The sequence below is a fragment of the Bicyclus anynana genome, chromosome 24 (genome assembly GCF_947172395.1).
Source record: "Bicyclus anynana chromosome 24, ilBicAnyn1.1, whole genome shotgun sequence".
Classification (NCBI taxonomy): Eukaryota; Metazoa; Arthropoda; class Insecta; order Lepidoptera; family Nymphalidae; genus Bicyclus; species Bicyclus anynana.
This window is the reverse complement of record NC_069106.1, coordinates 2,863,278-2,887,097: the sequence shown is the minus strand read 5'-3', so window position 1 is coordinate 2,887,097 and position 23,820 is coordinate 2,863,278. Positions and strand designations below refer to the sequence as shown.

General features: G+C 41.2%; 1 protein-coding gene across 1 annotated transcript in view; it reads right to left on the bottom strand.

The window, feature by feature from the left end:
* LOC112046236 (attractin) overlaps positions 1–23,820 on the bottom strand; it is a 53,257-nt gene that overhangs the window by 15,508 nt on the left and 13,929 nt on the right. The window contains exons 8-23 of the mRNA XM_052889136.1: positions 23,677–23,795; positions 22,785–22,934; positions 21,027–21,135; positions 20,066–20,177; positions 18,976–19,083; positions 17,779–17,923; positions 15,346–15,415; positions 14,457–14,581; positions 12,119–12,226; positions 11,281–11,366; positions 9,354–9,474; positions 7,741–7,985; positions 5,287–5,450; positions 3,229–3,375; positions 1,973–2,198; positions 310–520 (exon numbers count right to left, since the gene is read on the bottom strand). Coding sequence (XP_052745096.1) covers positions 310–520; positions 1,973–2,198; positions 3,229–3,375; positions 5,287–5,450; positions 7,741–7,985; positions 9,354–9,474; positions 11,281–11,366; positions 12,119–12,226; positions 14,457–14,581; positions 15,346–15,415; positions 17,779–17,923; positions 18,976–19,083; positions 20,066–20,177; positions 21,027–21,135; positions 22,785–22,934; positions 23,677–23,795 — 2,246 coding nt within the window. The remainder of the gene's footprint in view (positions 1–309; positions 521–1,972; positions 2,199–3,228; positions 3,376–5,286; positions 5,451–7,740; positions 7,986–9,353; positions 9,475–11,280; positions 11,367–12,118; positions 12,227–14,456; positions 14,582–15,345; positions 15,416–17,778; positions 17,924–18,975; positions 19,084–20,065; positions 20,178–21,026; positions 21,136–22,784; positions 22,935–23,676; positions 23,796–23,820) is intronic.

The following is a 23,820-nucleotide window of genomic DNA, read 5'->3' as shown; positions in this document are numbered from 1 at the left end:
TATTAAGGAGACAAACATGGCTAAAGGTTTCGTGGTTAACTAACATAATTTGTATATATAATAAAAATAAAGTCGTGTTACTTAACACTATTTATAACTCAAAAACGACTGGACCGATTTGGCCGAAAATGGTGGGGAGGTAGCTTAGAACCAGGAGACGGACATAGGATACTTAGGGTAGGGGTAGGTTAGAGGTAGGGTTGAGTAGTGGTATGGTAACGGTAGGTGTAAGTTGGCAGTAGGGTTCAGGATGAATTCGCAGTCGTCCTCTAGTTTATATTAAGATTATCAATTGAAAAGGACACAAACCTGTTTGACCTTCCACAACGCGGCTGCAACGAGCAGCAACAGCAGGAAGCAAGAAGAGAAGGTGATGAAGAACTGCTGCAGATTCAGCTTGGGGTACTGTGAGAAGGAGATCTGGATCCACAGCGGAGGGCGAAAGTCGTACACGTACACGAAAAACGTGGTGAGTGTCACGTTGTCCTCCACACCGAACGCGTGCTCCGATTTGGCGAACCTGTACAAGAAGGGCCTACGTCATTATGGCATACTGCCGCATGTGGCAACACTGGTCCATCAACTACACCTGCTCCCACTGAGAACCCCACATCGTCATAGTGGACTGACACTGGTTAATCAAAAACGCTTGCTCTGACTTGGCAAACCCATTAAGAATCTACGTCGTTCCTGCCGGGTAAAGAAAGGATCTATTTTATTTTGGCATACAACCACTGACAGCACTGGTCAATCAATATCGCTTCCTGCTATGTTAGAGTGCGGAAACGGCCTAGAGGTAATAAGAATAACGCGTGGCAAACCTGTACAGAAAGGACTCATCATTATGGCATATTATGGAATATTGCCGCATGTGACAACACTGGTCAATCAATATCGCGTGCACCTCTGTTCAAGTGAAAAATGGTCTAGAAGTAATACGAATAATGCGTGCTCCGATTTGGCAAACCTGTACAGGAAGAGCTTACATCATTATGACATATTGCAGGGTATAGGAATGGCCTACGTCATTATGGGATACTGCCATTTGTGCGTGCGCCGAACATGTTATACTAAAGTCCGCATGCACTTCTAGCTTAATGGACGCGTTGTCTTGTTTCTTGTGAATGTGGTACAATGTTTTCAAGTCCTTTCACACCTAGTGCAAAGGTCGAAACTAATATCTTCTAGCCAGATCTATCCCAGGCTGTGTTATTTAGCGCAATTCAGGACAGATCGGTAGCCTTATTCTCCGCTTCTATGGACCGCTTCCAAGTAGCTAGTTCCAAGTATCTTCGCTTGCCTTCTCTAGGATACGAGTACCATTTGAAGTATTCCAGTGCAGCACCAAGTGAATTCGGCGTAAAGAGTGATGTTTGGTCAAGGTTAGGGGATTCCTTAGCGAGGCTCCAGAGTTCACTGTATGAAATAGTGACAGGCCAGGATATGCCACAGATGTTACGCAGACGTTTGTTGATAACTTACTTAGAACAATAAACTATGGACCGCTCCCAAGTAGCCTTTGGCCTGCCACATCTTCGCTTGCCTTCTCTAGGATATCACTTGAAGGATTACTTTGCAACTCCTCGGCAAAGAGTGATCTATCCAATTCCTTTTTCTGTGTTTGATTTGGTCAATCTTAGCGAGGCCCCAGAGTTAGCTATTGGATATAGTGGCAGGCTAGATTATGCCACAGATATTACGCATTTCGCAGACACTTGTTGATGACTTGCTAAGAAAAACAATACTATTTATTTATACTTTATTTGTACACCACTACATAGGAAAAAACAAACAACAAGAAAGAAAAAAGTATAGCACAATAGGCGGCCTTATTGCTACGTTTCGATTTCTTCCAGGCAACCTTGGGTTCAGGAAAATGCAAAGACCAGAGAGTGCAGGTTGTATAAATAAAATAAAATACATACATTGAAATTATTACACACTAATACATAAACCAGATATGAATACTCACTTATATCTAAAGTTGGTGCAGTTGACGTCACTGAACAACGTCTTCTCGGCGGGGTCAGCGCGCGTACGCACTGTCAGGTTCATGCGTGCGTGCGCCGAGCACGTTATACTGAAGTCCGCATCCACGTCCGGCTTGACGGGCGCGTTGCGGAAATTTATTGCGGACAAATGGCGGTCCTCCTTCTTTGACAGGTTGAACGTGAACTGGTAGTCCACTGCGAGGTCATCTAAAAGGTCATATTTATAATGTCATTGTACTTATATTATAACGAGGAAAGATTTGGATACTCTGAAACTTTGGACCGATTTGAAAAATTCTTTCTCCTTTATCCGGCCCTATCGTAAAATCCATTCGTAGCAGACATCATTACATTTGCCATATCTTTTTTTTTAATATGACAAATATTCCCATTGCCCTCCAACTAGTCGGGAAAGACTGTAGTAGGAGTGGGTACGACAATAGACCAACAGGGTGGAGATCGAACCACCACCAACCAATTATATATAAATACCAAATTTTATCTTTGTGCGTCAAGCAGTTTTCGAGATTTCGTAATAAGTGATTTCGCCTTTTGAATTATAAGTGGCGAAGTCGGTAGGATTTCAAAATTGACTACAGTAAAGCACAGAGGTGGTATAATAATACGCTCCCAACCGGTTTTTTTTTACCAGGACGTTCATCTCATTTTTGAGATTAACCATGTACGTAGGAGATATTATAGTGCAAGCACAGGTGCACTATATATATCCCTCACTTTCATGTCCGATGGGACGGCAGACACGACCAGTGTAAGATCAGCTCAGAACTGACGGCTTTACGTCCGAGGCACGGGGGTGTACCACCAACGCCGATTTCCAAAATCCAGGCTCCTATAAGGATTCTTTCGAGTCAAATAGGTGGTATATTATAACATGACTAGTAGCAGAGACAGTGATTATACCATCATTTTGTGGTAGAGGAAACACCTCAAGCAAGTCCCACGACTTGTAAACTTGGGAGTAGGGTTAAATGATCCTTTCGGAAAGCACATTCACTCACATCCCCTGCCCGCCATATTTTCCGTGCCCACACTAAACAATTTATGATCAATAATTACAACACAAAACATCATCGCACAAAATCACTAACACGACTAGCAGCATGACGGTGTTCACGCTGCCTAACAAAAATCTGTCCTCAAGTCGTCAAATCCCCTTTTATTTATACTATCACTGTTCTAATAACTTCATATAAATAGTTATTTTTATAGTACTTACAGTAGCAGCCCTTGTTGAACGAGTCGGCGTGGTAGTGGTTGGTATTGTCGCACTTGTCGCAGCGGTCGCCGGCCAGCCCCTTCGTGCTGCAGTAGCACCGGCCCGTGTCCGTCGCGCACGACACCGCCTGCGCGTTGCACTCGCACGCTGGCAACAGAGAACAAACACTCATCATCATCATCATCATATCAGCCGATGGACGTCCACTGCAGGACATAGGCCTTTTGTAGGGACTTCCAAACATCACGATACTGAGCCGCCTGCATCCAGCGAATCCCTGCGACTCGCATGATGTCGTCAGTCCACCTGGTGGGGGGTTCGGAGATTCTTAACACCCCTTGCCCCGCCGTTACCGTAACCGCTGCCAGAGCCAGGAATAGCGGGTCTGCCGGGCACTAGGGGCTGTGTTTTAGTTTGCTGGTCCATCTACAAAGGTTCGCCCGATACTGACCACGCTGGGCATGCGGGTTGGTCAGCGCAGGACCAGATTTCTCGCACCGGTGTCAATGCACCGACACCGGCCTGCTATTTGAAAATCTAGCCATTGTGAATGGATATACCGCCGTTTGTCGGTCGCCAGAGCCTCGTCGGTCCATCTGCAGGGTGCACCACGAGCAGGTGAGGTTAGCAGTTGGGGAGACTGACTGGTACTAGCCTCCCCCTTACACCCCTTGGAACAAACACTAATATATATTATTTGCCTATCACACGCCATTGAAATTTATTCTTCCACACTGACATATACAAATGCCTTTGGGAATTACTGCGCGGACGAGGACTCATTTGATGCACCTGATCAACCCACCACCTCCCATGGCCCTTTCAACCTCTTGGTAATTTGGGCCGAATCGAGGGAGGGCGAACCCTTGCTCTTTGCGTGTTCCCGGGACGCCTTCTTGACTCCCTACAAGTTATTTTCTCTTTTCGCTCCTTGTCCCTTGATACTCACTCTCCCCCTTCTGGGGCTTGACGACAAGACGTTGAGATCCTCTTTCCCGCCGCGGTTCATGCATCACCTTCGACCGGTGGTCAACGGTCCAGAACGCTCTGCCTCGCGTGCCACCGATGCGCAAACTCCCGTAAGCTAACGAGATCCCGGTAGTACACCGGTTCCGCCTCTCCTCTGACGATCCCTTCCAACATTGCACCCCGGAGGTCCTCATACTCGCCGCATTCCCACAGGACATGGTGGAGGTCTTCCTCCACCAGCCCACACACACAGTCGCCAGTCTCGTGACCGTGACCCGTCAGGACCTGCGAGGTCTCGTAGTCCAGCGCGACCCAGGTCGCCCTGAGTCGGCCAGCCACGTTCGGGAAAAAAATCGATTTGGATTGATTCACCTGACCACCACTTAAACCCAGTCCCGAATAATGACTCCAATGACCATGACCACGTCATTAAGTAGTGTAGTACCTCAGACTAATTAGATAAAGACCTGCCTCGCAAGACATTATTTTTCTGTAAAGTATATGATCAACGATCTTGTGCGATTATAAACACTGTCTCTATAGAATCGATGTTCCATAGTTTACAATCGGGTCCGTCGGTTAAAAACCTCCGTAAAAATACCTTTTTGTGTACTTGAATGGTGTAAAAAACGAACAAAAACTGCTAGTTTAGTATAAGATATGTGTCAACGCCGCAATGTTCCGCAAGGCGATAATTGCGCGTTGATTACCGCAGGCGTTTACTTTATTGCATCATATCATTTGTCTACCTACCTGCGACTAGTTTTCATATTGTCATTCACTTGTCTTCCATCTTCCATTACAAAGCAATACACGCATTCAATATCAAAAGGCCTTTTAATTAACAAAAACCACGAAGATCAAGTCCGACAGCAAACAATATGTATGAAATCTAAGCTCGTTTTCCTTAGAAAATGGCAGAAAATTTTGTTCGTGAATATGGGTGCGATACTTATGTATTTAGTCTGAGGGCCAGCCACGTCCGGAAAAAAATCGATTTTGATTGATTCACCTGACAACCACTTAAACCCAGTCTTGAATAATGACTCCAATGACCATGAGCACGTCATCAAGTGGTGTAGTACTCACGCTGACACACGCCGCCGTTGAGCGGCGAGCCCCAGTGCGCGGGCGCGCACGTGTCGCAGTGCGCGCCGACCGCGCGCGCGCCGCACGGCTGCACGCAGCGCGCCTGCCCGTCGCACACCGCGTGCCCGTTGCATTGGCACAGCGGGCAGCTCGTGAAGTGCCATCTGACGGGACAAACACACTATTTTATAAGCTATAGCCGACGCCCGCGACTTCGTTCGCGTGAAACTCGATGTAAACTTACAACTACCCCTATCCTACCCCTACCCTACCCTTAGCCTATCCCTAACCTAACCTAACCTACCCCTACCATATTTTTCTGGTTGATTTTTTACACCTTGTGTCCGAAAAACCCAAATATCTTACGGAACCCTATTTATTTTCAAAATAAAATTTAGCCTATGTTACTTGTGGATAATGTAGCTTTTGAATGGTAAAAGAATTTTTAAAATCGGTCCAGTAGTTTTTGAGCCTATTCATTAGAATCAAACAAACAAACATACAAACAAAGTTTTCCTCTTTATAATATTAGTATAGATCTGTGACGATGTTTTAATAGCTCGCTAGTGCGAGTTTCATATTAGCCTCCATCTCTGTCTTTTTTTTTTTTTTTACAAGTTAGCCCTTGACTACAATCTCACATGATGGTAAGTGATGATGCAGTCTAAGATGGAAGCGGGCTAACTTGGTTGGAGTAGGATGAAAATCCACACCCCTTTCGGTTTCTACACGACATCGTACCGGAACGCTAAATCGCTTGGCGGTACGTCTTTGTCGGTAGGGTGGTAATTAGCCACGGCAGAAGCCTCCCACCAGCCAGACCTGGACCAATTAAGAAAATCTCAATCGGCCCAACCGGGGATTGAAACCAGGACCTCCGTCTTGTAAATCCACCGCGCATACCACTGCGCCACGGAGGCCGTCAAAACCGTCGTGACGATGTTTTAATAGCTCGCTAGTCCGAGTTTCATATTAGCCTCCATCTCTGTCTAACACGAACTACAGAAATTAAAATATAGAAAATAATTCAAAGCGATTTATAAAAGAATGTACTGCAAAAAATCAATCACAGAGGCTATAGGCAAATCGGATGACCAATTTTTTGCCGCGAATACATTTATATATAAACAAAACAGAAACCTATGGTACGAGTTTTCACCCGAGAGGTCCAAGAGAGTAATATTGGTTTTTAAAGAATACATAAATTATAATTGACATAGTAGTATAGTGATTGGAACCATCCCATTTAGTTTACAGTATTACTACTGCAACTTGTGACGGGCGACCCCGCTCTTCCATAACTAGTGGACTAATGCATCAAGACACGAGCCGACCTATCGAATGACGTCACTCGCGCCGACGCACGAGACACTATAGTCCGATGGGATGGCAGACACGACCAGTGAAAGATCAGGCGCAGAACAGACGGATTTACGTGCTTCGAGGCACGGGGGTGTACCATCAACGCCGATTTCCAAATCCAGGCTCCTATTATTTTGAGTCAATTAGGTGGTATATTATAACATGAAAGGTAGCAGCGACAGTGATTATACTATCATTTTGTGGTAGAGGAAACACCTCAAGCAAGTCCCACGACTGGTGAACTTGGGAGTAGGGTTAAATGATCCTTCTGGAATGCAGATTCACTCACCTCCCCTGCCTGCCATATTCCCCGTGCCCACACTAAACAATTTATGATCAATAATTACAAAACGAAATATTAAAATAGAAATATCGCACAAAATCGACTATATCGACTAATGCATCAAGACACGAGCCGACCTATTGAATGACGTCACTCGCGCCGACGCACGAGACACTCACCGTCGGTGCGGGCACACGTGCGGGTGGTGCGTGTAGCGCTCGCCGCCCGGTAGGCAGGCGCCGCGGCCGCCGCCCGCGCCGTCGTCGCACCAGCCGCACGCCGGCTCCGCCAGGCACGCGGCGCACGACAGGTGCGCGGCTCATGACGACACTCACCGTCGGTGCGGGCACACGTGCGGGTGGTGCGTGTAGCGCTCGCCGCCCGGCAGGCAGGCGCCGCGGCCGCCGCCCGCGCCGTCGTCGCACCAGCCGCACGCCGGCTCCGCCAGGCACGCGGCGCACGACAGGTGCGCGGCTCATGACGACACTCACCGTCGGTGCGGGCACACGTGCGGGTGGTGCGTGTAGCGCTCGCCGCCCGGCAGGCAGGCGCCGCGGCCGCCGCCCGCGCCGTCGTCGTCGCACCAGCCGCACGCCGGCTCCGCCAGGCACGCGGCGCACGACAGGTGCGCGGCTCATGACGACACTCACCGTCGGTGCGGGCACACGTGCGGGTGGTGCGTGTAGCGCTCGCCGCCCGGCAGGCAGGCGCCGCGGCCGCCGCCCGCGCCGTCGTCGTCGCACCAGCCGCACGCCGGCTCCGCCAGGCACGCGGCGCACGACAGGTGCGCGGCTCATGACGACACTCACCGTCGGTGCGGGCACACGTGCGGGTGGTGCGTGTAGCGCTCGCCGCCCGGCAGGCAGGCGCCGCGGCCGCCGCCCGCGCCGTCGTCGCACCAGCCGCACGCCGGCTCCGCCAGGCACGCGGCGCACGACAGGTGCGCGGCGCAGCCCGCGCCCGCCGCGCCGCCCGCGCCGCCCGCGCCCCCCGCGCAGCCGTTCGTGGACCACGCGCGGCAGCCGCCCAGAGGGAACGAAGCCCCGTACGCGTTCTAAGTAAATTAGTTTTTCTATAAATAATAGTTAATATCACAGAACAGACAAAGAATAATTCAAGCCAAATGTGGCAGAGTATAAAATAATTACAGTTTTTTAAAATTTATGTACATGTACATAATATTGTATATATTTATGGCTAAAAAAATAAATAATAAATTACAAACACACAAAAAAAAAAATTCATTTGACAAGGTGTGTAACTACAGTAACTGTTCCGTCATACTTGGGAGAGCGCCATATTGGATACAAAGTGACGTCACTTGTCACGAGTACAGGGACTCGGACTACAGGGGCCCCTTAAAATTAGTAAAGTGCAATCCATAGTAAAAGTTGAAAACATCATACAAAATAGCGAAAATTTTTTTTTGTTAGAATTCGTTACCCTTCATTTAAAAACCCCTCTAAAACCTTGTCCAGAAGAGGCGAATTCGTCGCGAATTCATACGCGCGCGTAAATCGCGTGCACTACGCCACACTCTCGACTCGCGCGTGATTCTTGCGTATAGCGCGCGAGTCGAGATACTAGGGACGCCTTGTCGCGTCCAGTTAACGCGCAAACTCTAGAGCGAGTGCATGTTCAACTCCATGTTTCGTACTGAATTCTTGCCCAAATGCTCGCGCGTTGGTACGCGCATTGTGGACGCAACGGTCGCGCGTAATACGCGCGAGAGAATCGCGACGAATTCGCCCTTTCTGGACTGAGCTACGCTAGGCTCAGACCAATTATTGCATAGGACCTGCCTCGCTAGACGTTACTTTTCTGTCAAAGTATATGATCAACTATCTAATCGATTATAAAAATTGTCTCCATAGAATCGATGTTAAATAGTTGTAATCGTGTTCGTCGGTTAAAGAGCTCCGTAAAAATACCTTTTTGTGTAATTGAATTGTGTAAAAAAACGGGCAAAATCTTCTAGGTTAGTATAAGATATATACAAAATCTAAGCTCGTTTTCCTCACAAAATGACAGACAATTTTGTTCGTGACTATGAGTGAAAGAAAGAAAGAAAATAAATAAATTTATTCAAATCTAAAAGTTACAGACAGTCAGTACCCTATCCTTATGACAGCATGTCTGTCTGTAACCCTTAAAAAGAAAGGGTGTACAGCTCAGCATATGCCGTGCACTACGTACAAGTATAATACACGGCGCTGATTTTCAGCTGAGACCCGTGTGACGTCACAGCTTATAATTGTACAAATAAATTGACATTAACTAAATTAAATTAAAATAAGCAGCAAATATGTGTTACATTTTAAAAATATATAATTACTAATTAAACTACTGAGTGCGTGAGAGAGTGCGATACAGGTCCTTCTACAATTGGTCTGAGACGCTAGGCAACTGGAGTGAAGCGCACCTTGTCGACGCAGCGCGCGGCGGAGGCGCACCAGATGCACTCCTCGGCGGTGCAGTTGGCGCACGAGCGCAGCGTGGCGCACGCGGCGCTGCACACGCCGCCCGCCGGCGCCGCTACGCTCCTGTGCGCAACGGTCACTTACTTGTTAGATTACCTACTCACACCACCGTTTTTTTGACAGCCTCCGCGGCGCAGTGGTATGCGCGGTGGGTTTACAAAACGGAGGTCCTGGGTTCGATACTCGGCTGGGGAGATTGAGATTTTCTTAATTTGTCCAAGTCTGGCTGGTGGGAGGTTTCGGCCGTGGCTAGTTACCACCCTACCGGCAAAGACGTACCGCCAAGCGATTTAGCGTTCCGGTACGATGCCGTGTAGAAACCGAAAAGGGTGTGGATTTTCATCCTCCTCCGAACAAGCTAGCCCGCTTCCATCTTAGACTGCATCATCACTTACCATTAGGTGAGATTGTAGTCAAGAGCTAACTTGTAAAGAATAAAAAATAATAAAAAACCAGTGTTTAATGGGGATGATGACTATACTACAGCCTTTCTAGATGAATACTGTTTACCAACAAACAAATTAACAATGAGGGTATAAATCACTAGTCATTTCACACCCAATAATAATTATAATTAACTTATTCTTAGATTAATAATAAACAAACCATACATAATTTAAAATAAATAAGTTATGCAATAATATGCGTTTTCTACCTTCAATTCCTTTGTTGGCAAACAGTACTCATCAAGAAAGGCTAGTATAGGTTGGAATATATTGATTTTTATGATAAATTCGTGTAAATAAGGTCAATGTTAATAAAGTTAAATAATGTTAATAAAGTTAAATTATTTTACACATAAAAAGCAAAGATTGTCTGGATATTTGCAAAATAAACAAGATTGTTAAATTTCAAAATGTATTTAAAATATTTTATCGTAATTCGATGAAAATTCATACAGTTTCAGTTTCCTTACATTAATTGTGGCATTATTAAAAACATTTGAACTACAAACATAAACGCACAAATAACAAAGATATTAGTAATTTTTGCACCTGTATTGTCATGTTCTAACCTAACTTTAGATTTGACTAAATTATACTTATAATTAACAATAACAACATTTTACCAATGTTAGAACAGTGTATAAAATTAAGTGTTAAAAAAAATTAGGAAACGCACTGGCCACCCGTCCGATTTTTTTTTTTTTTTTGATTTGTCCATTGATTTTTTTACTATTTTTAGTATGCCCGCTGTAATATTTTTGTAACTCTATGGTAAAATTATCCTGATTATAATATACCGAAAAATAACACATTAAATTGTAATCAATATTTTCAGTTCACAATATGACGGTAGATTATAATATCACGAGTGAAATAATAACCTAACGTATTTAACTATCTAACGGTGACATATATAACTGAAAAGTACACTATTGCTCTCAACTCATAACACTTCAACTAGAAAATTTAGAAATTTAAACAAATATAGTTATAATAATAATAATAATAATTTATTTATTTGCTTTAAACATGGGTTACACTTGTTATAAAATTAAATATACAATTAATTATTCGATCCAAACATGTCTTGCCTATAGGCGTGCAAAATATTTATGAAATGTGTCAATGTAACAATACCTAAATTACAAAAGCTACAAAATTACAAAACAAAAAAAAACAATATAAGAGAAAATTATGTCAAATTTTTTAAATAATGTCAATTATTACAATTAGTCAAAATTTCAGTTGAAAATAGTCTTTGTAGTTATATATATTTGCATTAATTAATTTATTAAAAATATAGTTTTTGAATTCATTCAATGTCATATCTTTCACCTTTTCGGGTAAATAGTTAAAAAAATTTACCGCCATACAATAGACATTATTTTTATAAACACTAACGTAAGGAACAGATTGGCCATACCTCATATCAGTGGTAGCGTTGGCTGGCTTACATTTCACGGAGTCGTAGTCCCAGAAACATGCGCGTTGACTGAGCTCTTCAGAACCCTGAAACAATTACAAGGAAGATAGATTTTTATGCATTAAATGAGGACTGTGATGCATCTTTAACTTGTAGTAAGGTTGATGGTTGGGTTATCTCCACTCGATGAGACTCGCACCAAGGACATATCGCAAGTTAGTTTTACTAGATTAGAGAGAAACTAATTTTTCTTATTAAAAATGTAAATTTTTGTTACATATGTTATTTTTTGTATTATATATTATATTATAACACACAAATAATTGTTGTAAAATGTTTCTTTTTCTTGTTACTGTAAAATGTATTTTTCTTATGTAAACTGATTTTATGTAATCACGTTTTTTTCGGTGTTGAGGCCTTACGGCTTATGGGTGTTGGGTCATGTGTCCCAATAGCTGCTGCTTACTAGTAAGGTTAACGGCCTCCGTGGCGCAGTGGTATGCGCGGTTAATTTACAAAAACGGAGGTCCTGGGTTCGATCCCCGGCTGGGCAGATTGAGATTTTCTTAATTTGTCCAGGTCTGGCTGGTGGGAGGCTTCGGCCGTGGCTAGTTACCACCCTACCGGCAAATACGTCAGACGCCAAGCGATTTAGCGTTCCGGTACGATGCCGTGTAGAAACCGAAAGGGGTGTGGATTTTCATCCTTCTCCTAACAAGTTAGCCCGCTTCCATCTTAGACTGCATCATCGCTTACCATCAGGTGAGATTGTAGTCAAGGGCTAACTTGTATAGAATAAAAAAAATAAAAAAAAAATACGTCACACTGGTGTACTCACGTGCGGATGCCTGTGCAAGTGCGCATGGCACGCGGCGCACGAGTGGTAGCGCGCGCACGCCTCCGCGCCCGCCGACACCGCGCTACACTCGTCCACCGACACCGCCATCTAGCGGCGGATAGACAAATTACAAATATATTAATAACACGAGTACAAACTAAAATACATCAAATAGGCTGCATTGACATGCTGCAGCTGATAAATTAAATTGTATAATACGTTAGTGTATAATCTCACTCGCGATATTGTAATCTGTCGATATATTGTGAACATACTGAATATAATTTAACGTGTTATTTTTCGGTATTTTATAATCTATCGAAGTGAAACCGTTAAATTGCAATTTTAAAACGTCCAAACTATCCGAACTTGCTCCTGATTGGTCGGCCTTACAGCAGACCGTTCTGTGTTCATAGAGTTAGGAATGAAACACATAATGTCAGTCAAATAAAATACTTCAAGAATTGTGACATCACGTATTTATTTATTATTTAGTTTTTTTTGTTCCCCGTATTATCCTTAACATATGTTCTAACTTAATATATGTTCTAACTTAACCTAACCTAACTTTAAATTTGACAAAATTATACTTATAATTAACAATAACAACATTTTACTAATGGAAGAACAGTGTTTGAAATTAAGTGTTTAAAATAATTAAGAAACGCACTGGCCACCCCTCCGATTTTCTTTTCTTTGATATGTCCATTGTAATTTTTTACTATTTTTATTATACCCGCTGTAATATTTTTGTAACTATACGGTAAATTCATCCTGATTGACAATTTAACGGTTTCACTTCGACAGATTATAATATACCGAAAAATAACACGTTAAATTGTAATCAGTATGTTCAGTTCACAATATATTGACAGATTACAATATCGTGAGTGAGATTATAAAGTAACGTATTTTACAATTTAACGGTCACACAACAAGCTTATTTTTCTTATAGTATTTATTGGTTGGAGAATAGGATTACTTTAATAAAATAAAATAAAGTCGGATGCTGGGAATATTAGGCTAATCAGATATATAAGTCCTCACCTGAGTTATGACGATATAGGGGAGCGAGTGAGTAGTGTTCTCACCCGGATAGTATAGGGATGCGGGGGTATGACGAGTAAGCGGTCTATAAGCAAATTCTTTCCGCACTAGTGATGTTCGCTTGTCACACAATTCACACCCCAGTTATACGCAACCGAGGACTCTTTTAAAAACTATTGTTAAACTATGGAGTAGCGATTGCACATGCATGCAGGTTAGTGGCGCGATGTGACGGGCCCATACAACGACACTAGAAACACAAACTACACGTCTTGCAGTAGTTTTTGTTATTAGTGAATATTCAATATTCATTTATTTCAATTAGGCTTAGTTTACTAGAACTTTCGAAACGTCAATTATTAAAATTATAATATAATACAATCATACAGACTATGACTAATTAGTCATTAACACTATAATACGACTTTTCTATAAGCAATTTATATTTAACGTCAAGTTAGCTCTTCAAGTCAATCTTACCTGATGTTGCATGACAATGCAGTTCAAGATGGAACCAAGCTTACAGTACTTGATGACGAAACCGCAAGAACGAATCCTCGCCCGCGCAGTACTGCGGAACGGGTTATGACTAGAGTCGCCAACCGTACTATTATATATAGTATCCTACTATCCTACTAATATTATAAACGCGAAAGTTTGTATGGATGTTTGGATGTTTGTTACTCTATAACGCTGCTACAACTGAAGCGATTTAGCTGAAATTTAGAATGGAAATAAATTTTACTCAGGATTAACACATAGGCTACTTTTTATCCTGAAAAAAAACCATGGTTTCCCGAGATTTGCGAAAACTGATGATTTTGATGATATGAATGTTTGTTACTCTTTCACGTCTCAAATACTGAACCGAATTAGCTGAAATTTGGTATTAAGATATATTATAGCCTGAATTAACACATAGACTACTTTTTATCCTGGAAAAATCCATGGTTCCCGAGGGATTTGTGAAAAACTAAATTCCACGCGGACGAAGTCGCGGGCGTCCGCTAGTTGTACAATATTTCGGGTACGATACGTACGTATTGTAAACTAAGTCTAATTGAAATAAATGAATATTGACTATTAACACAATCCACACCTCTGTTATGCGCAGCCGAGGACTCTTTTAAAAACTATTGTTAATCTATGGAGTAGCAATCGCACATGCATGCAAGTTAGTGGGGTGAAGTGGCAGGCGCATGCATGCATGCATGCATGTTAGCGGGGCGAAGTGGCAGGCGCATGCATGCATGCATGCAGGTTAGCGGGGCGAACACACAACTACACATACCAACACGTGTACCTGGTGCGAGTGGCGCAGGCAGTGCTGCTCCGTCGCCATGCACGCGCCGCACCACGCGCAGCCGTGCGCCACGCACGCCTCGCAGTACTTGATGTTCATGCAGTGCCGGTCGTCTGCGAACAAAATCATGAATAACAGCTTAACGTGGGGAAAGGAATAGTTTATCAACCATCACTATCTTTATATCAGAACCTGCCTTCCGAACCGGTGCGGTGGTAGAATTTTTACAAATAGTCAACTGTTCTAAAAATTAAGGATGTGCATCATCAGCAAACAGTGCAATCTCATAGATGCCGCTGACTTGGTATAGTAAATCGTTTATGTACAGTAAGAAAAGAAAGGACTTTTACTAAAAGAAAAAAAGAATTGAACCCTGTGGGACGCCCATTGTGGTAAAAGAACCGTGCTACTTTGTATCATTTACGGATACATTTTGTGTTATATCATTGATATAAGAGATCAAGAGCTAAACTTTTCAGGCTTAACTGAAGTAAAAGAGTGCTATGGTCAACACTATCGAATGCCTTGGACAGATCACAGAACACAACAATAGCAATTCTTAGAACTTTCCCATGTTTCCTAGATATGTTAATAAAATTATATTCATTATATCTTCATAGATATAAATAAAATATTAAGAACATAATATTGCCTTCGTATATAACAAAATATTAATTAATATCAAGTATCAAGGTAGTTGCAATCCCAAGTGGACGACAGAACACAGGGTTACCCTATGAAAGACAATAAATGACTACAGCGCCCTAATTTATTTTCTACTCTTTTGTGTTGCACTACAGTAGCTCGATAAATCACACTAATTTGTATAAATCAATGAAATGAGTTAAATAAATGGAATGAAATTAAATCAGCTCACCTATAACAGGTTCGGTGAAGCAAGCTCTCGCGGAGTCGCCGAAGGATTCCTTCCAGCCGAATTCTTTTAACTGTAAATAAACAAATATTGCCATATCTCAAAATATTAATATCGTCGTCGTCGTCGTCGTCGTCGTCGTCGTCGTCGTCGTCGTCAATTCAAGTCGTCAAAACACTAAAAAACGAAAAACGCCATCGTACCTACATCCTTGCTATTGATCGGTTTGAAGGCGTTGCCAAAAAAACAAAATAAACAACAACAGCCTATTTGGCACAGCAGATAGCACCGTCTTCAAACCGATCAATATGTAGAGATCCGATGTTATTTTATGCTTTGTTTTAATGCATGTAGCTTAATTTTTTTAGAGAATATTTTTACTTTTAATTAAAGAATAATGGCGAGATTGCATGTATTTTGGGACTAGCTGATAAAAGTAGCGTGCATAATGGAAACCTATAAATAGTTTTTTATTGTGATTAACCTAAAAAAAAGGAAATGGTAAGCAGTCTTAAAAGCAGGGAAAAAAGATGTACCTTAAATTAGTAGGTACCCTATTTATACATAAATGTGAAAAACACAACCCCTGACATACAACTGCGTGATTGCTACATAAATACGACAAGGCGTTTTTGCAGACGACTTTTTTTGTTAATAAAATGCACTTTTTATTCCTTTGACACCTGTTCTGTAAAAACTCAATATTTTTTTACAAGCACTCACTTCAGCCTTTCTCTCACTTTCGCCAACCTCCTCCTTTATAAGTTTACGAACATCTTTAGAAAAAGATGTTTTCAAAAATTTCAAATTTGACGACGCAGACGCTACGTGATTCTCTTTAAGCAATAATTAGACATAGCGTTAGGCTTTACTTGTACCTATTAATAAAGCAAAAGTGACACGCGAGGCAAACTTATTGGTGGCTCCATCTACCATCATACATCTAAACGTGGAAAATTCTGTTTCAATCACGTACAGAGGGTAACGTAAACGCGAATTTCTAAGGAATTGAAACAGCGCCATCTAGTGGCACTAATGCACAACTGTTTCAATATAATTTTTTATTATACAATTGCAGTCCGCGCGGGGCACATGATTGACATCATCTGCTACCCTTAGACCGAAAGGTCTCAGCCCCTTTCGGGGCTGAGACCTTAAGCACATTACCGGGGTGTTAGCAATTTTAAATATTGGTCCTACTAAGTCAGAACAAGATCCCCCGCGCCTTACCCGGGCAAGGAGGCATAGCCTCGAGGCTTGTACCCCCACCTGGATTTTTGTCCGGGAGGAGATGACCTGCCTGAAATTTTTACGTTTACGTCAACGTGATGGTAACAGTATGAAAATATTGAAAACTCCCACTAGGCACACAGTAGTTGTCCTATTCACTATTTTGGTCTTTATTATCAACCTATTAAAATAAACTATCAATTGACAAAATGTCATTTACATACTGTATGATATCCACTAGTAGGCAGTGAATGACAGTTGTTACATAAAATTCATTGACATCTAATAAAAGGACGCACAATCATGTAGAAAATTTCACTTAAAAACTGGACAATTTTGCTTCGACAGTTTTAGAATTATCGGTAAAGAAAATTATACCGAAAGTCCTTTAAATATAGTCCAAAATTCGATAAAATTCCAAATTCAGAGCAAATTCAACCTTACCGGTGCGGGGTCGCAACTCTAACACATCACAACACATTTTGACTTTCTGATTATTTGGAGAATAACAATAATAAATACTATCAAAACTCTTTATGAAATAAAGTAAACAAAAGAGGTACATTTTGGAATGTTTTTATTACTATATAATAAATTAAATTATTGTAAAATTAGTGTGACTTCTGTTGCTGCAGGTTAGATGACAAATAATTTATGTCAAATACCTACTTTACACATGTTTTATGATCGGCGATGTGCCCAAAATATTGTTTTGCGTGCCATCAATGGCACGCGTGCCATTGGTTCGCCTACCCTGGCCTAGTGGATATGACCTGTGCCTCCGATTCCGGAGGGTGTGGGTTCGAATCCGGTTCGGGGCATGCACCTCCAACTTTTCAGGTGTGTGCATTATAAGAAATTAAATATCACATGTCTCAAACGGTGAAGGAAAACATCGTGAGGAAACCTGCATACCAGAGAATTTTCTTAATTCTCTGCGTGTGTGAAGTCTGAGATTTTCTTAATTGGTCCACGTCTGACTAGTTGGCTTCGGCCGTGGCTAGTTACCACCCTACCGGCAAAGACGTACCGCCAAGCGATTGAGCGTTCCGGCACGATGACGTGTAGAAACGGAAAGGGATGTGGATTTTCATCCTCCTCCTAACAAGTTAGCCCGCTACCATCTTAGACTGCATCATCACTTGCCATCAGGTGATGATTCAAGGGCTAACTTGTAAAGAATAAAAAAAAAAAAGAGAAACATACCGCCACACAGCGCTGGTCGCGCGTCCAGACGCACGCGACCGCAGCGAGCGCCGCGCTGTGCAGGCACGCGCTCTCGTCCTTGCGCGCAGAGCACTTGTCGCCCGCGGTGAACGTCAGCGCGTCCGAGCGTAGGCGACCGTCGAAACTGAAAGGAGACAGGTTCTTTTTGTATTAGGTATAATATTGTAACATAAGAAATCAATGTTTCTTTAATGGGGATGATGACTAGGTTTGAATATATTAATTTTTATGATACATTCGGGTAAATAAGGTCAATGTTAACTAATTTATACATAAAAGCTTCCTTACATTAAATGTGACATTTTTTAATAAATGCTCGTAATATCTTTGTTATTTGTGCGTAAACATAAACGCACAAATAACAAAGATATTAGTAATTTTGTTTGAACGCTCATACAAATCTAACGATCAGCGAGCCAACGACGTCACTAAATCGTGCCATTTTGTATGAAGCGTTTTTCAGGGATGAGCGGCAGCGCCGCAAATCTGACCCTTTAAATCCCTGTAGCTCCGAAAGTAATGATCGCAGATACCCTGTTACTTTTACAAAATTGCTTTGCTATTAGTAAACTCTTAATATATATACAATTTAAAAAACTGTCATCATCCCTATTGTTTAAATGCAAAAACATTTTCTACATTTAAACAAAATTACATTTTAAATTTTAAAATATTAATATGATAGGGGTAGTGTAGGTGTAGGGTAGGGGTAGGGTTGAGTAGGGGTAGCTTGGGTAAGTAGGGGGTAGGTAGGTATGAGTAGGATGGGAGTAGAATAGGATAACAGTAGGGAATGAGTCAAAGCGAAGCTTGACCGGGTCCGCTGGTGCTCAGAGGCACAATCATCCGCCCACTTTTATATGACGCGAGTATATTAAAGTGGGCGGAAAATTGTGCCTCTGACTATATTAAAGTGTATACTAGCGCTCTTGGAAAAGGGGAGTTTTAGTTAACAGTCGACAGCGCCTTTAATCCTACACACAACGTTCACAGGTGTGTGACTCCACTCAAGGTCACCTCTGCCATTCTAGGGTCTTATTTTAATTACAGTTTGATTTGTTTATTAAGTTGCCCTGACAAATTTTGTGAATGAAAACCTTTGTTATACATTGGTTTTCTTAATTTTTAAAACCACTTTTGAAATCGTCTGCTTAAAATAGTATATTGTAGACTCACCCGCCATGTATGATCGCAGTGGGTCGCGCCCGCAGCGGCAAGATGGCGGCCGCGTGCGCCGCGCGCGCCGACACCGCGGGCCCGCTCAGTGTGTGCCACACCTTACATCTGACAAACAACATTTTTCCCTACTTTACTTACGAAAGTTTGTATGGATGTTTGTTACTCTTTAACATCGCGACTATTGAATCGATTTAGCTGGAATTTGGAATGGAGATAGATTATACCCTAGATTTAAAAAAAACCTGTGTGACTCGGAATGCTCGACAAAAGTGAAAACTTAAACTAATCTTAGTTGTTTAATCGTCAATCGTGTAACGCGTTATGTTACCAAGCGTTTTACCCTCCTATAAGAAGTCCAACCTTAACGCTAATTTCAAGCAGAGGCGTCCCAAAAACGTCCTTTACGATCCAGACGATGACATAACAACCGACAATGCTTCCCAGACAACATAATCACAAGCTACTCAGCTACTTTTTTTTTTTAAGGATAACCAACAGCTATTACAATTTCACATGTTAAAGATTTACATTGAAATAAATATATGAGTAGTTATTGCACAGCTAATTATAGGTTAACACAGCGTACACAAATTAATATTATGTCAATACTACAGTTGTCAGAAATGAATGAATGTCAAATTACACAATACAAATTAATGTGCAAAAAATGTCAGACTACAATAAACTAAAAGCAATAAAATTAAAAAACAAGTCACATAAAATTAAATATAAAGAACAAAAAAAAATTGTATCTAAAAAATTACAAAAAAAAAACAATTACAAAAAAAAACAAATTACATTATTAAAGATTATACAATCCCACCCTCTAAGCCGAGATCCGAGTCTCATAGGAGACGCCCTTTGAGTCGTTCCGTCCTATATCTTTATTTCAGCCTTCGGGTCTCATCAGGCGATGCTTCTACGCTCGCCCAAACCCCGTAGTGGTCCCACATGGAGCCATCGGCACTTACTCAACACGAAAAAAAAAAGAAGTTATCACTTCAAAAAATTAAAAAAAAATCACTTCACACTGGCTCAATAACTCGACGCGCGAAGCCAACAGACCAAGAAGAAGCAGCACTCTCACCTGACGTCATAGAGCAGCGCGGCCGAGGAGTAGCACTGCGACGCGGCCGTCGCGCCCGACGACGCAGCCGCGCTGTCGTTGTGTGCGTTGCCGCCGAACACCAGCATCACACCTGCGCACGCGTGACGTCACTACACTACACACTCATTGTGCTCTAGCCACACTAGTGACTATTGAATTTCATAATTTTCGACATTTTGAGCTACTTCGACTTAGTACCGAAAAAATTTCGAACTCACCTCAAGCGAGAAGAGTCTTTGAATATTATGGTTTAGCATTGAAAGTTACGTATAATAGCGCTCTCAGAACACGCTAGTTTGAATTTCATAATTTTCGATTTTTGAGCTACTTCGGCTTAGTCACTCTAGTCACAAGGGACTATACCTTGCACGTTGTTGAGTACCTCCACCAAGTATGAACCCTTAAAATTGGTGGGTACGTTTAGGGCAACAAAAAAACTAACTTCAGAAATACTCAACCAGCACCAGATTAAGATAAGATAGGTGAGTTGATAGCTAAAAACTTCACTTTTCGGTAATCTGACGATTTGAGCATAACGTAATGGAATTGGAGGGTTTCAAAATTACAAAATAAAAACCCTTATGTTATCGGGCCACGAGCGTCGTTAATTTTTTACTTAATTTAAATGAACAAATCTCCTAATTAATCGCTCATGTTTTCTGATAAGCCGAAGTATTAAAAATTTACTTTAAAGTCTGTAGTTTTTTTCCCCATTGCTGAAAGCGACAGAAGTATGTAACCTTTTATTCTCTCTATCATCTAATCTACCAAATCCAATCGATTCCAATGACACTGTAGTAACTGCAAATTTAGCATCCCGGGCTCTCCTACTACAATGACCATCGTCATTTGGAATAGTTGCAGAATGTGAGACATTCTGATCGCTTTTTGCAATATAATTTTGCGTATTGCAATATACTTGTATTCAAAAACAACTTACCAGGCGATATAAAAATGGCGGAATGCAAGTAACGCGGCGTCGGCGCCGAAGGCAGAGGGCGCCATATCCGAGTTTCCACTTCATACTCGTATAGTGCTGCAGATGGCGCCTGCAGTACCAAAGTTTACCTTAGACCAATTACCTTCTATAGGACCTGCATCGCTAGAGGTTACCCCTCTGTCAATACTATATGATCATGATCAAATGTGTTCATACAACCTGCATCTAAAGTTTCGATGTTTCATTTTGTTAAAATTACACTTGTGTGTATTACGATTTAAAAGGAAATGGTCCATTTCAGGTCCATTCTTGTACCCCGTATCATTAAAATTTAGGAATTTATTAAAATTTATTAAAGTGAATAAATATAACTAAATAAAAAGAAAGAAATAAAATAAAAACCCAAGTTTTGAGTTTTAGCACGATGGCGCCCATAGAGCAACTATGACATGACAATTGACAGCAAACGTTAAATCGATTACTGCATTGAAAACGTCATCAATCCGCCATTATTACCCATAATAATATTGCACTTCTTGGGAGATAATGAATATTATTTCGAAAGAATTAAAGTAAATTCGTAGATTTGTATAATCAAAAATAGTTAAAAAAAATATCTTCTTTTATTTCCGCTAGGGTACAATGACTGATCCTGGGATCCATACAATTTTGGATCATCTCCTTTATAGTTATGTGTCGTGTAAGGACACAGGATATTAGAGTTCAATATTTTCGATGTGTGAGTTTACCTCGTCCCCCTCAACAAACGACGGACAATTTTGTTGGTGAATTTGAGTGAGATACAATAGGAGGTGATTGGCCTCAGATCTATACTTATATTATAGCGGGGTAAAGTTTGTGGTGTTGTAGGCTGATTTTGAAATTCTTTTAGCACTAAAAAGTCATTTACTATATTTTATCATGAGTGTCATGTGCTATATTTTATCATTTTATCATGAGTGTCATGTGCTACATTTTATCATTTTATCAAGAGTGTCATATGCTATATTTTATCATATGTGTCTTGTGCTATATTTTATCATACGTGGCATGTGCTGTATTTTATCGTTTTATCATAAGTGTCACATGCTATATTTTCTAATTTTATCATACGTGTCATGTGCTATATTTTATCGTTTTATCATAAATGTCATGTGCTGTATTTTATCATGAGTGTCATATGCTATATTTTATCATACGTGTCATGTGCTATATTTAATCGTTTTATCATGAGTGTCATATGCTATATTTTATCATTTTATCATACGTGTCATGTGCTGTATTATATAATTTTATCATAAGTGTCATATGTTATTATATTTTATCAATATGCCATATTTTATCATTTTAGGATGAATGTCATATGCTGTATTTTATCATGAGAATCATATGCTATATTTTATAATTTTATCATGAGTGTCGTATGCTATATTTTATTATTTTATCATGAGTGTCGTATGCTTTATTTTATCATTTTATCATACGTGTCATGTGCTGTATTTTATCATTTTATCATGAGTGTCATATGCTATATTATATTATATCATTTTATCATAAGTGTTATTATATTTTATCAATATGCCATATTTTATCATTTTAGGATGAGAGTCATATGCTATATTTTATCATGAGTGTCATATGCTATATTTACGTGAAGTATATAACGTGAAACTAATTGTTAACTAATATTTTTATCTTGCGCGCTAGTGCGCACTATACTCATATCACTATGTTCTGTGGTGTGCAGTAGTGCCTCACCTGCGTCGCCTCGGACTCGGAGACGAGGCCGGCGTGCACGTAGACGCGGCGCGACATCGGCTCCCACGCGGCCGAGTGCGCGAACCCGCCGCGCGCCGGCCAGCCGCGCGTCTGCGCCGCCGCCCACACTCCCTCCTCTATATAATATTCCTGTAACATTTTTGAAACTTCTTTAGGCGCAATTTTGAATGCCTATAAAACTATTAGGTATTTTTGACTACAACAAAAACTAGTGTATTTGAACACATACAGGCTTTACTGAGACAACATTTCAAGTGATTTGGCATACCTAGTAACATTATTCATTATGTAGTATTCCTGTAACATAATTTTTTTTTTATTTATTTGGGTTAACAAACGTAAACGATTAAGAATGATGCAGTATTCTTGTAAAATCATTTTTGTTTTTTTTTTTATAATTTATCTGGGTTAACAAAGGTAAACGATTAAGAATTTGGCAGTCTCACACACACGTAGAGAATTAGAAAAATTCTCAAGTATGCAGGTTTCCTCACGATGTTTTCCTTCACCGTTTGAAACACGTGATATTTAATTTCTCATTCCTGTAATATGAAAGTATTTTTTTTTTAGGGTTCCGTAATCCACAACCCTTATAGTTTCACCACGTCCGTCCGTCCGTCCATCCAGGGTTTAACGCAGACACTATTACTACAAGAAAACTGTAAATTAGTCGTAAAATAAAATTATGAAAAAATCCTTTTTTAGGGTACCTCTCCTACTTGTAAAGTGGGGATGAATTTTTTTTACTCGTTTATTTCATAGTTATGCGGGGTATCGTTGGATAGGTCTTTGAAAGATATGACGGGTCTTCTACCAACATTTTTCGATTTAGGAAACCATTTGCAAGCAAATAAAAGAATGATTTACAAACCTGTACAAGATGCAAGTAGCCATAGTGGGGTGAATGGCCAAAAAACACCAACATGACAGGCTTGCTGGTGGCGCCTATGTGGACTAAGACAGCCGTGTGACCAGATAAGTGCAGTCCACCTGAAAAAAAACACAGTGTCACCAA